Source organism: Macaca fascicularis, chromosome 4 (genome assembly GCF_037993035.2).
Source record: "Macaca fascicularis isolate 582-1 chromosome 4, T2T-MFA8v1.1".
In the NCBI taxonomy this organism is placed as follows: domain Eukaryota; kingdom Metazoa; phylum Chordata; class Mammalia; order Primates; family Cercopithecidae; genus Macaca; species Macaca fascicularis.
This window is the reverse complement of record NC_088378.1, coordinates 48,547,111-48,561,735: the sequence shown is the minus strand read 5'-3', so window position 1 is coordinate 48,561,735 and position 14,625 is coordinate 48,547,111. Positions and strand designations below refer to the sequence as shown.

Sequence of the window (14,625 nt, the reverse complement as noted above, 5' to 3'; positions counted from 1 at the left end):
TAAAAAACTAGTGCACACTTCACTTAGTCACCAAATAAATTCTCATCATAAAACATAAGATCCTCCTTGCAACAGTAGGAGAAATGCATAGGAGGGAGGCAGACAGATACAAAGGGTCCCATGGGACGTGAAAAGGAAAATAAGAACCATTTCCTCAACCCACTTGCAAAATATCCGTTAACTCCCTCTTTTAAATACCATCACTATGAAATTTTTAATGCATATAAGCAAAGTGAGAATTTAATAATTATTTTAAAGAATTCACATGGGCAAAGATAAAATACAATAATTCATTTCAAGATGTTTATTTCTCCTCTGTCCCCAAAAGTGCCTTAAACCACATTCATACACACACAAAAAGATTCTACTTTTCCTGCTATAACACTCATTACTCAGAGTTAGATAATAAGTACTGATTAACAATCAGCAGGTCTCAGAGTATTGGCAGATGCTAGATTGCATGGGTGGGTTAGAGTTAGCTCAGTAGAAAGTGAATCTGCTAGGGGAATAAATTTCTTCTCTCAAACACAATACAGGAGCTACTAATACCAGAAAGAGAGTCATGGCCAATGAGTCCAAGGAGAAGCTAAAGGCACAGAATCCAGAAGTCAACAAGAAAATAGGCCAGGGCAGAAGCCAAGAGACTAACTCTGGCAGCAGGTTCCCAGCAAGAGACTGGCTGAGCCAGAACAAAAGTAGCAGTGTCGGTGTGATAGGAGGAGTTGCTTCTCAGAGCGCCAAGTGGATCGCTATCTGATGAGGTATTTCTACTGATGATTAAGTGCAAGTGACCTGGAAGAATCTGTGCAAGGTGCCTATCTTACAAGTGTCACACAGCCCAGCCTCTCCAAGTATTTGGATCAGCGGCATTCAACTGAAATCTATCACGTTTCCAGACTACTATGACAGTTCACCTCTATTTGGAGAAATAACCTCTCTGCAGACTAAATAAAGCTTTTTATATAAGGAACCAAAGGCAAATAGGTCATACAGCACAGAATCATAGGGGAGGCGGCTGCGTGCCCTTTTCCTTTGCTTTCCTGCTTGCTTGCAAGCAATAAAAACCCTTCTGAACAAATGATACAAACTTTGAAACCAGCAAAACATTTTGGGCACCTTGCCACAAAGATATCCTCCATGCAACTGCAGGCCATTTGCTGTCCTGTATAGCTCTCTATTTCCTGCCATTTCCTGGATCTGTGGTTAAATGAACCCAGCATAGAATTACAGCCTCAATGCTTTGATGTGAAAAATCACTAACAAATCTTAATTGAAGGACGAGGACAAACTGGTAAATTTTCAATATGATGGTACATACGGGGCTCATTTAAACTAATGTCTTATCTTCACTTAGCATCTAAATGTATTTTTTCCTGTATTGACTTGAAAGGCTCTGACACAAACAGCCACCAATTATTATAATCCTCCTTGCAATCTGTCAAGTTATGTGCAAAAAATTTTAGAAAGATGCACCTTTAAAGACTGACAACAGCTCCACAACAGGAGGTAGAATCGTTAGGACTTAATTTTAAGCCTAACTCAACAGCATCTTTCTGCTAACTCCATGTTCCATAAAATATACAAAAAAATGTTTTTTTTTCATAAATAAATCTAGGACTTACCATCCATATGGAAATAATTTATCAGTATATGAAAATGTAATAAAATAGTGTATCTAAATAATTACTAGTCTCAGTACAGTTTGGGATGATGACGTCTCCCATATTAGCCAAAAAAAGAAAGAGAAAATACGACAGAATCTAAGTCCAAAGACTCAAACCTCTGTCCTAGAGATCTAAAAATAATATCTATCTTTTAAGGTTGCAGTTAACCATTTTAGAATTCAAAAGAAATTCAAATAAGTCATCCCAAATCTGCCATTTTGTAGGAATTTCCTTTGGAATCATTAAGAGTATAAAAGTCAGAGATCCAAGCAACAGAAGAAAATGAGCAATATATGTATGAAAAGTCAAATCACTGAAGAATTCATACAAAGAGCCAATAAACATATGCAAAGAAGTTCAATTCCACAAAAAAGAAATGCAAGTTCAAACGACTATAGACTACATCTCATCTCTCTACATGTCATCTGTTGTAGATGATGATTTGACAGTAAAAGCATATTTGCCCCAGCGATTGCCCAAGTAAGCTAAGATACCATGTACACAGGCGGTTTTAATAATTTTTTAAGTGGGATGCCACCAAATCAGGATGGTTTCAATTTTAGTTCAAAAAAGAAAAGCCATGCTTACCCATAGAGGCATATATTTTTGCATTCATAGAAAACAAGTGTAGCAGAAGAAACAAAACTATTAACAATGGTTTTGGAGCGAGGAAGGAAATGACAATTTTCTACTTTGTAGAATTTTCATTTTGCGTTACTTTTTTTTTAGAAAACTGTCTCATTACTTAAGATATTTTAAAAGATATTTGAACTATATTACTAAAAATTAAATTTGAAGTCAAAAATGTATTTAAACGCTCCTTTTCCTTGAGAGCAACTCCACACAGAGGGCCACAGGAATTCCTGCCCAGCTCACAATCCAAGTTTCAGTACTCTGCATCTCAGACAGAAAGTTTGGCCTGTGTTCCTTTGGTCCTAGACTAAAATTTCACTTTAGCACAATGGTGGAACTCGGCTATGAGTCATCTTCCTCTGCAAAACAATGAACGTTCTAGTTCAGTGGGAAAAAACGACTTGAGTTGCCAGTTCATTGAACTGTTCAAATGAAGGTCAAAATACTGGAGCAGGAGCAAGGGAGTCGCTGTGTCCAGATCCTATCTAATCCCACACCAGTCCCCTCAATGGCCCTCCAACCAAGTCTTGAATTTGCAAACAATTAGAATAGGAAGCACCTGGTGCCCTCTAAGTAGGGGTCAGAGAACCCAAGTGAAAATATGAAACAGATCCAAATCCAGTTTCATAAGCATGCCTTTCAAGTAATGTCAAGGAAAAATATACCAAAAACATGATAGAGTATACAGCTTCAGCTTAAATATATTTCAAGTACCATGATGAATATAATGTTTGATTTCCTACCCTAGAATCTACCTAAAAGAGCCCATTATCAACAGACTAGGTTTTTATAATTTTTACATAATTTATTACTCCATTTATTTACCTGGAACTATTACTATAGCTTGCAAAGAACTTTAACATGTGTAACATCATGAACCCTGACCACATCCTCCTGGGGCATCCTCCCTGGTTGGGAGATCCTGTGATCCTCCTGGTTGGGAGTCCCCTTCTCAGGGGTTCAGTGACTTACCCTGCCGATGGCAGTGGTAAAGGAAACCCAGATCTTGAGGGCCAAGTCCCATCCCTTAAAGAACTGCTCAGGGCTGGGCAAGATGGCTCACGCCTGTAATCCCAGCACTTTGGGAGGCCAAGGCGGGCGGATCACGAGATCAGGAGATCGAGACCATCCTGGCTAACATGGTGAAACTCCATCTCTATGAAAAAATACCAAAAATTGGCCGAAGGTGATGACAGGTGCCTGTAGTCCCAGCTACTCGGGAGGCTGAGGCAGGAGAATGGCATGAACCCAGGAGGTGGAAGTTCCAGTGAGCAGAGATCGCACCACTGCACTCCAGCCTGGGCAACAGAGTGAGACTGTCTCAAAAACAAACAAACAAACAAACAAAAAACTGCTCAGTACCATGTCACTCTTTCTACTCTTTTTCTCCCAACTTAACAATTCTCATTCTCTCACCTCTGTACGTTATAGTTACCTGGCCTTCCTAACCACCTACTCATTTTCTCTGTAATTATTAAGATCTGCAAAAAATTTACAAGTCCTAAGATATCTTCCCAGACAAATATCACTGCCCTGTGATCACTACAAATTCTATGTTCCTTTATTTGGATACAGTCAACTGGTGGGTCAGGCAATCCCTAACATATGACAAAGATGACCACATTCCTTCCTTTCAGCCCCCAGCAAACCTAGCATTCACTTTCACACACCATCCCTTCCAGGTTCTAACCTTCACAGAGGAAGAACCAAATCACCTTCATTTTTATATCCCCATACCTCCACAGAGCTGGGCATATGCCAGGCACCTAGCAAATGCTGACTGAATAGATGAGTGTGGTCGTCAACTTCCTGGAGTTCCAACACAAAAGACTGGAGTTCCTTTAAGAGTGAGTCACAGCTGGGCATGGTGGCTCAGGCCTGTAATTCCAGCATTTTGGGAGGCCGAGCGGGGAGGATCGCTTGAGCTCAGGAGTTCAAGACCAGCCTGGGCAACATGGCGAGATCCCATCTCTACAAAAAAAAAAAATACTAAAAATTAGCCAGGTATGGGAGCACATACCTGTAGTCCCAGTTACTTGGGAGACTGAGGCGGAAGGATCGCTTGAGCCTGCGAGGTCAAGGCTGCAATGAGCTAAGACTGTGTCACTGCACTGCAGGCTGCGCAACAGAGAGAGACTTTGTCTCAAAAAAAAGAATGAGCCACAGTTCAGGAGATTCTCCCAGGAGTGTCCCCACCTGGCCTCACATCCACATTCACACACACACATCCCCAGCCCCTGATGAAATTCTCTTTCCCAAAGTTCTCAACCTGCCTTGCCTCATAAGGACACCGCTGCTCTGCAGCCTTGTCTCTTCTGAGAGGTCTGTTCAGCACTCCCCCAGATCAGCCACCTGTTCCCCTGTGACTATTTCCTAGAGTGTCTTCCAAGATGACAACCACTGTTCAGCATAACATAGCACACTCTCTTACATCAGCAAAGACCATAACTAAGCCTCTGTCCAATCTTCTTCCAACTTCCTGTTACTCAAAGGAACTCATTCATTCATTCATTCCACAAGCAGCTACTGAGCCTCTCCTGCACATCAGGCATACATTCAGGTGCTAGGGGGCAGCAGTAACGAAGCTGCCTCTAGTCCCTCCCATGGAGCTTTCAGTCTAGTGGGGAACGAATACATTACCCTGTACCCTCCACACTGGACACCCTTGGCTGGCTTTTGACAAGCTGCAGAGCAGGGCCTCGGTCTCTGACTGTGGGGCACCAGCATGTTGATCATTCTAATGGGGAACCCAAGTAGTAAATCTTTTAACCCTTCCATCTAAAAAGGAAACAGCTGACACAGAGTCCTGTCGGCCGGCAAGAAAGCAGGAAGGATGGCAAGACGAGCAGGGCTCCCAGGAGTGGCTTCCTGAGCAGCAGCAATTTCCAGACATGAGTCATCTGGGCCTTCATAGATGCCTAAATGTCCAATCATGCCTCCAAATTATTCATTTCACATTTTCAAGCTTTTCTTAAAACTTTGGTTTATCTCAGTGATATTATTGTTAACATGTAGTGAAAATAATGATAGAGCTAGATGATAGAGATAGAGATAGAGATGAGATAGATAGATGATAGATAGATAGATAGATAGATAGATAGATAGATAGATAGATAGATAGACAGACAGACAGATAAGCTAGAGAGAGTGATAGAGATAGTGATAGAGATAGAGATCTTTTTTTTTCTTTAAACAGAGTCTCATCCTGTTGCCCGGGCTGAAGTGCAGTGGCTCAATCTCAGCTCACTGCAACCTCTGCCTCCCAGGTCCCGGCGATTCTCCTGCCTCAGCCTCCCAAGTAGCTGGGATTTCAGGCACCCAGCACCACGCCCAGTTAATTTTTGTATTTTTAGTTGAGACGATGTTTCACTACATTGGTCAGGCTCCTGGCCTGAACTCCTGACCTCAGGTGATCTGCCCTCCTCAGCCTCCCAAAGTGCTGGGATTACAAGCATGAGCCATTGTGCCTGGCTGAAAATACTATTTTTAACATTAAATTTAATGTCCTTATTTCTAAGAAGATCACTAAAGAGTCTATACTATGGACACACAAAAAAAATTCAGTTCAGTAATAACTGATGACAATCTAGGCCCTTGTGAAATTCGAAATCATGTACACGTTGGTTTTCTATTTTTATTAAAATAACATGCACTGAAATACATTTTATTTTTTAAAATGGTATTTTCCTAAAAAGCCTTTTGATTGGTCTTAGAGCAGGAAAGAATGTTATCTAAATGAACCAGAACTCAACCAGCACAGCAATTAAATATATTTAACACTGTAGCTACTCATTTAAAAGCCTGCTTTTTTTTTTTTTTTTTTTTTTTTTTTTTTTTTTTTTTTTTTGACAGAGTTTCACTCTGTCACCCCAGGCTGGAGTGCAATGGTGCGATCGCTGCTCACTGCGACTTCTGCCTCCCAGGTTCAAGTGATTCTCCCATCTCAGCCTCCCAAGTAGCTGGGATTACAGGCACCCGCCACCACGCCCGACTAATTTTTGTATTTTTAGTAGAGACCAGGTTTCACCATGTTGGCCAGGCTGGTATAAAACTCCTGACCTCAGGTGATCCGCCCGCCTTGGCCTCCCAAAGTGCTGGGATTACAGGCATGAGCCACCACCCCCAGCCAAAGCCTGCTTATTATTTAAAGGTTTGTTTGTACTTTTCTTCTAGTTGTCTTCTGATTTCAAACACTATGGTTACCCCAGACCCTTTGTAGCAAGACCCTTTGATGAAGACTAGCTGACTACAGAGACTCTCAATGTCAGGGAAAGAGAGAGGATTTAGTCACAATCAAAGGAAATCTTCGAAAGGTCACAAGTCTGCAATAGATGCTCCTATGCAGGCTTTTGAGACAAGATATCCCCCTGTTGTCCAGACTGGAATGCAGTGGCATGATCATGGCTCACCACAGTCTCAAACTCCTATGTTCAAGCTATCCTCCCACCTCAGTCTCCTAAATAGCTGGGACCACAGGCACATGCCACCATGACTGACTGATTTTTTAATTTTTTGTAGAGATGGAATCTCCCTATGTTGCCCAGGGTGGTCTCAAACTCCAGGCCTCAAGTGATCCCCCTGTCTCAGCCTCCCAAAGTGCTTGGATTACAGGTATAAGCCATCATGCCCGGCCCGCATGGAGTTTTAATTTAGGTCCCTGAGAGGTATTTTGATTTTGTGTTGGGATCACATGGTTATTTAAGAAAGAAGTAACAGCTAATGATGAGAATTGTAGTACACCAATCTTCTATGCCACTTGTTCAAGACACCCAATTCACTAAGAAAATATGAGCTGCTCCAATCATTTTGGTTTGAATTTGCTCCACAGAGACAACACTTACAACCCCTTACCACCTCATTCGCTGAAGCTAAGAAGGAAAACATTAAGAGGGAAAGAGTAATTCCACAAAAAAGAAAAACATTAAAAAAGAAAACCAACCAGCCTCAAAGTTTTTCATAGTGACAACATTCATGCATGATGTGTATAATCAAATAAAACACATCACTTGGGGTTATTTTTCTCTCCAAAAGTTCATACAACCAGTACACACATGTATACATTAAACAAGATATGAACATCTAAACTGATCAGAAAAACTAAGTCACCCCGGAAGTAAACTTCAGTGAGAGAAAAGTGCATGACACTTTCCCTACACAAAGTTAGGCATATACACGTCTCATAGAGAAGCCTGCACTGAAACAGAAACCCCAGCGCTTATACAATCCCCCAAAGTACAAACGTTTTATTCTCCCCTTTCTCAGGTTGAAACTAAATATTTCAAGAAGTAAAATGCCTTTTTAGCCAACAGAGTAAATCAAATACAATATGGGATGAGGTCGACCAATACTCAACACCACACAGGAGGCTTCTTCTCTATACGGCAGTAAACGGTCAGCACAGAGTAAGCTATTTTGAAAATCTACAGGGAGGTAAAGTGAAGCACATTTGCTACCACAAATGTAGGGATCCTGGAAATCTTCTTTCAAAGAAGCTAATAACTCTAGTGAATTATCACCTCCTGAAGAGAAGTGCAAAGCAGACAGCGTTAGTCTCTACTCTTCAGGGTCCACAACAGATGTGGCAGCAGGAAGGACAGGCTGTCTGTTCCCGTCACCAGCCTGGTCCTAAGCTTTGGTACTTAACAAAAGTGAACGAGAGAGCCCTGTCTCCAGAGGCGCTTCCTATGAAAACCTCACTGGCTGGGAGTAGCACAAGTTGACAAACTTACCTGGTAATCTCTTGCAAGCCTGGACAGCTACATGCCCTGGCAAATCCAATCTGCACTTTTTCCAGTGAAACGTGGTGGCTGCTGGGCTGCTCATCACCTACATCTGCTTAGATGACAAGGAAAAAGATGTGGAGGAAGTGGACAACAAAAGCAGCCTTCGAACTGCACACTGGGATGTCTTTTTTTTTTTTTTTTTTTGTGGCTTTTATTTTTCTCATGAGAGGATCTGACTAAACCTAACTAACCCCACCTCCTCTAAACACCAGACAGGAAGTTACACTTTGCAGTCAGTGAAAACTCCTTAGGTAGGTTTTTTGTTTTTTTAATAGTCACAACTAAGGGCCTCTATTCATGTTCCTATGACAGAGATTATAACTTTGCTTCCTGTTTTGACAGTGTCAGCTGGGAAGGGGCACTCCACCCACCTTCCTACCCACTGTGTACATAAATAAAGGTGTTAGAAGGTGATTGCCCTGGGTATACAACTGGCCTTAGGAGTTTTGTTACATATTAACTATACTTCAAAGAATAAATTGGGCTTATTATTTCACTGTAGTAGCTATATATACCTTGGGGAAGTAAAACTCAAAAGGATTTCTTCTTCATCCCTTAGAAATTGCTATTATGGAAAAAATAAACCTAACCACATGCAGCTATAAGATAAGAGACCACCATTTAGACTATTTTTTCCAGCCTATTCTCTTTTATGGTCGCTTTGCTCTCTTTATTATCATAGTTTTTTTTTCCACTCTTGTCACCCAGGCTGGAGTGCAATGGCATGATCTCGGCTCACTGCAACCTCCGTCTCCTGGGTTCAGGTGATTCTCCTGCCTCAGCCTCCCAAGTAGCTGGGATTACAGGCATCTATCACTACCCCTGGCGCTTTTTTTTTTTTTTTTTTTTTTTTTTTGTATTTTTAGTAGAGACATTGTCTCACCATGTTGGTCAGGCTGGTCTCGAACTCCTGCTGTCACTTCTGCATGTGTCCTCCACATACATGCAAAAAGCAAGGAAAATCATTATTCATATGATCATTATCTACTTTCTAGTCCTTTTCTCATTCTTTTTCTTGCTTGTTGTGAAATAGAAATTTTCTACTTATTATCAAAGACTTTTCATAGAATATGTATCTTTGTCAGGATACACACAGGTTTGAATTCAAAGGCATCTCTCATCCTGCTACTGTACTGTGGTACAGAAAAGAGAAACTGACAGTACTTCCCCTTCGCTCCTCCTCTTCATCTCTACATTTTCCTTAGACTAGCAGCTGTATAACTCTGGCAAAATACTCTCTCTCTCTCTCTCTCTTTCTCTGTCTCTCTCTCTCTCAGCCTCAGTCTCCAAATCTGTAAAATGGACAAGCTGACTTCACCTGTCTTCTAGGACTGTCACAGGCAGAGAGACCAGGAAAAGCGCAATGATACAGATGATGTCACATAGTCAATACCCAATAATCTCTTTTTGCATCAAACTTTATTGATATATAATTTATATATTATACAATTAGCTCATTTACACTGTATAACTTAATGATTTTTAGTATTTTCAAAGAATTCTACAACCATCACCACAATCGATCCCCATCCCTTAGCCCAATGCAACCACTGAAATCTACTTCCAGTCTGTAGAGTTACCTATTCTGTACATTTCATATAAAAGAAATCGTACAGTATATGGTTTTTTGTGACTAGCTTATTTCACTTAGCATAATGTTTTTGAAGTCCATGCGTGTTGTAGGATGTATGGGTATTTCATTTCTTTTTAAAATATTCCATTGTATCGATAGACCACATTTTATTATGTGTTTATCAGTTCATGAACATTTGGGTTGTTTTTATCTTTTAGCTAATACCAGTTAATTCTGCTATGAGCATTTGTGTACAAGTTTTTGATGTGGGCATATATTTTCATGTCTCTTGGGTGTGAGGTGAGTGTGTGTGTGTGTGTGTGTGTGTACCCAGAAGTAGAACTGCTGAGTCATATGGCAACCCTATGCTTAACCTTTGGAAGAACTGCCAGACAGCTTTCCAAAGTGGCTCCATCCTTTCACATTCCCACTAGCAGTGTATGTGGATACCCATTTCTCCACATCCTCACCAATATTTGTTATTATTTGTCTTTTTTATTATCGCCATCCTACTGGGTATGAAGTGACATTTCATTGTGGTTTGATTTGCATTTCCTTAATGGCTATCGAAACCCGTCTTTTATCCATAGGCCAAAAATGTCTTCATTTCTAGAATCAGGACTAAATATTCAAAACACAAAACAGCCAGGGAGGCGTGGGCACCACCTAGTCAGAACGGATACTGGCTACAATCCTGAAGTGAGGTCCTGAAGGTGTGCATCTTTAACAGTGGCTATTTTCCAATAGGAATCAAAGATTTTCAACATTGTTCCTGGTACAGCTGTCTGGGTTCACACCAGCTAAATATTGCTGGACTTCATATTTCTATCTACAGTAAGAGGCTGTGAAAGAAGTTGGCCCTGTTTCCTCTACCAAAGGGTTCTTCTGAAAACTGGTAAGGAAATGAAATTCTGAATGTAAATATGACATTTCAATCTTTACAAATCAGTTCTTTCCACCTGTCTCTATGTGTCTTCCTCTGAAATAGAAACAGGCACAATAAAAGCAGCCTTTTGTCAGTAAATAGTCATAACTGTTTATAGGAAGAATTTTTAGACCAGATGTGATTTAAGATTCAGGATCTCAAATTTTGAAGGTAGCCAAGGAAGACAAGTCAAGATCTAGACACTAGCAACAATTTCTCCTTCCCTCTCAAAAGTGCAGTACTGGGAGAATAGTAATTATTGAAACAAGTCTACATCAAAGGGAAAATCTTTTTTTTTTTTTCAGACCTTACTGTGTTAGAGCAAATTCATGTACAATGATGTTAATTACCTTTTTCCTAAAACATTCTATTTTAGTATTTATTTTTTTGATCCCCCCAAAACTAAACAGAACAAAAACTATACAAAATATAACAAAGAAAATATCAGAAGGCTATTAACTTTAAAAAATTAAAAACTTTTTTCCTTATTTTTTGATGTAAGACCTCGGGCCTTGCAGCATATATTAATAATATGACTCATCCATCTACTAAAAAATTTCCCGTGTCGCAAGGCTATACTCTGTAATCCATTGTTTTATTTATTTCTTGCCCTAGAGCTGACTATGAAACTGACCATTGAACTTTCATATGTCAAACAGAACTTTCCATGGTGGGAAACTCCTAAAACATTCGTATTAAGCTAAGTAGAAATGCCATGATAACTCAGGAGCAAATAAGGTCTGTAATAGCCAATATAACTTCCAAACTAGATGCTATGGAGGAAAAGCAAACCATTGCACACACACAAGTGCAAAGGCTTCCTTGGAGTTTCTGTAAATACTTGATGGTGAGGAAAATCAGAAGCTAAAATCAGTTTATCTGAAGGTTCTTCTAAAAAGATCGATAGGAGGGCACTTTTGAAAACCGTTGTGCAATGTCAGGGCCCACTCTATTCACAGATCTGTTGTTCTGCTAGATTACACAGTGGCCTCATTTTCTAGTTCTTGTGAAATCAATAGACCATTTATGTTGCAAGTATCTGTCTAGGGTATGCACTTTCTTATTCAATCTGGTGTTGACAGCAGTAATCAAATTTTGTTCATACCACTAGCTCTATTATAGCTCAATAGCAACTGGCTGCCAGCCTAGGTCTACTCTCATCAAAAAAGAAAGAAAGAATTGGAGTGGAGAGAGAATTACAGAACAAATTAGCTGAAACTACAGGAGGTAGTGTCGAAGTGAGAGAGGGAAGCAAAAGAATTCAGAAACCAATCCTCTCTCCATGGAGAAAATATACACCCAGCAGCATCAGCACCACAAAATCCAGGCGAGCTGACCTTGGCCATGAAAGGTACACATCTTCTTCATTCTTCCCTGTTATCTGTAAACCCTCTTGGCTTTGAACATCATATTATAACTGTCAGTCCTAACTAATAAACCTACACCTCACCTTGCAGAGCTACAAACAAGAACTAGAGCCAAACCACACCCTCCAACACCAGAGAGACTAAATGCAAGGGACAAGTTATGGCACTTCCCATGAGCTCTCCATTTTATAACTCTTCTTTTTTTTTTTCTTGAGACGCAGTCTTGTGTCGCTCAGGCTGGAGTACAGTGACGTGATGTCAGCTCACTGCAACCTCCGCCTCCCAGGTTCCAGAAATTCACCTGCCTCAGCCTCCCGAGTAGCTGGGATTACAGGCGCATGCCACCACGCCCAGCTAATTTTTATATTTCTAGTAAAGATGGGTTTCACCATGTTGGTCAGCCTGGTCTCAAACTCCTGACCTCAAGCAATCTGCCCACCTTGGTCTCCCCAAGTGCTGGGATTATAGACATGAGCCACCACGCCTGGCCTAGTACTCTTCTTTGTACACTTAAACTACAGTCAAGCATTTTTCTCAGATCAGAATATAAAAAGTTAATCTTACAATAGAAACCAGGTCAGCTTTTTTAAAAAGCAAAAATTGGGAGGGGGTGAAGACCTGACTGAAATTTTACCCGATTTGCACTTTTAGACTTCGAATTCTCCAAGAAAACTAGACTTCTGCTCATAGATACTCTCTACTTAAAAGCATCATGGATGATGCCATTCCCTGATATGACAAACAGCTCTTTTTTTTTGTCATTTTTCAAATGTTTATCTTGAAATAATTTTAGACTTATAAAAGAAGTGGTAAAGAAAAAAAAGAAAAGAGTACACAGAGTTCTCATATTCCCTTCGTCCAACTTCCCCAAATATTACCATCTTACATAACCAGAGTACAATGATGAAAACCAGAGAATTCACATAGAAGCAAAACTGTGAACTAATCTATAGGTCTTTTTCAAATTTCTGCAATTGCCCCCTTTTTCTGGCCTACGATTCAGTCCAAGATCACATACAAGCAACACTTCAAAAATTCAAGATGCATCCTTTTCAATAAATCATGCCTATATAATGAATATTTCTGACCCCTTCTAAAGTTCTACTTCCCTTCAATGTTAATGAGGCGGTGTCATCATTAACTTTTGAGTCTTCCCAGAAATGTTCTTTTCTTCCATAGATCTTGCCTTCATTTCTTATCAGTCAGTTTCATCAACCTTATCCTGTAAACACACGTCAAATAGTTTCACAACCTCTTTTCCAAAACCCTAGGGCCAGGGGTGCTGCTGAACCAGAACTCTTCCCATTTGAGAAAAGTTATATAGCACAAGTCATATATTACAGTGAAAACAAAAAACAGCAAGATCCAGGGCAATTTCCCCTAATCAAACACATGAATAGCCCTGCAGCAAATACATATGTTTTATGAAGGATGCCTGACATACGTAAGGACTTTAAAAGTGTCCCAGCTGTTCAAGTCAGGCTTCAACACCGAATGAGTTCAGGTCAAACTCAAGTTTTCCTGCCAAATGAACTACAAATAAAACGCCTTCTGGTTTTCAGAGGTCTTCTTCAATAGTGTAGCTGCAGATGAAGGATGATGAATCTTTACCTATGAAATCCACAGCTTCATCCATCTCCCACCCACCCTCACCACATCTTCTACCTGGTCTCCTGGCAGAGCCACCTGCAATGCTCCATGGGCCTCTAGGGGCTCTTCCCTCTGAATCACTCTCCCACAGAGCCTAGAGTGATCTTTCTAATAACCTGTACCTGCCCAACTTCAAAATCCTTAAAGGTTTCCCATGCGAGGATGGAGTCTCATCTGCTTCATGCAGTTCACACAGCTCCCTACAATCAAAACTAAATCCCATGACTATACTGATCAACTACACGGTGCCCAAGAAGAATGCAAAAATGAAAAAGGCATCAACTGTCCTCAAGAGTCTTACAGTCTAATTAACTCCCCTTAATATCTTCATCAGACTCATACTGTTTAGAATACAACTTAACCAATAATGGAAGAGTATGTCAGGTTTTTTTTTAAACTCATTTGTGTCTAGCTAGGAAATTCCACCCTAGTTCTTGATCATAGTAATGATTGTAAACAAAACTCTTCGTGTTGACACAAAAAGAATTTTCACATGATTTTAACAGCACATCTAAAGATACTCATTATGCTACTATTGATACGGTTCAAAAAATTATAAAAAGCAAAAGCCAATAAAAACTGTTTTAAAAACAAGCAAACCCAAAAAAGTAATGTCAAGGATGGTATTTAATGGGCTGAGTGATTTCTCCAAATCATGCTTTGTTTTTCCAAAGCATGAAGATATAAATGAAATCTGAAATCATGCCTTTGTTTCCATGTGAGTATACAAATGGAATTGAATGACAATATAATCAACAAAATTAAGTCAGAGAGAGTTAAATCTAAGCCGCCATCATCAAAGAGCTTAGAAAATATTCCAGGCTGGGCTCAGTGGCTCATACCTATAATCTCAGCACTTTAGGAAGCTGAGGCTGGCGGATCACCTGAGGTCAGGAGTTTGAGACCAGCCTGGCCAACATGGTAAGACTCCATCTCTACTAAAAATACAAAAATTAGCCAGGTGTGGAGGTGTGCGCCTGTAATCCCAGCTATTTGGGAGGGTGAGGCATGGGAATCACTTGAACCAAGG

General features: G+C 40.3%; 1 protein-coding gene across 9 annotated transcripts in view; it reads right to left on the bottom strand.

Annotated features, from left to right (window-relative positions):
- The window catches only part of UTRN (utrophin), a 581,880-nt gene that overhangs the window by 521,816 nt on the left and 45,439 nt on the right, over positions 1-14,625 (bottom strand). For 6 of the 9 annotated variants that reach the window (XR_012433510.1, XR_012433511.1, XM_005552039.4 and 3 more), the window contains exon 1: positions 8,027-8,145. The exons of the other annotated variants lie outside the window; for them this stretch is intronic. Coding sequence is in view for 4 of the 6 variants with exons in the window: in XM_005552039.4 (XP_005552096.3) it covers positions 8,027-8,120 (94 nt within the window). In the remaining 2 variants the exon portion in view is untranslated. Of the gene's footprint in view, positions 1-8,026; positions 8,146-14,625 lie in introns of those variants that run through there. 9 annotated transcript variants of the gene reach the window in all.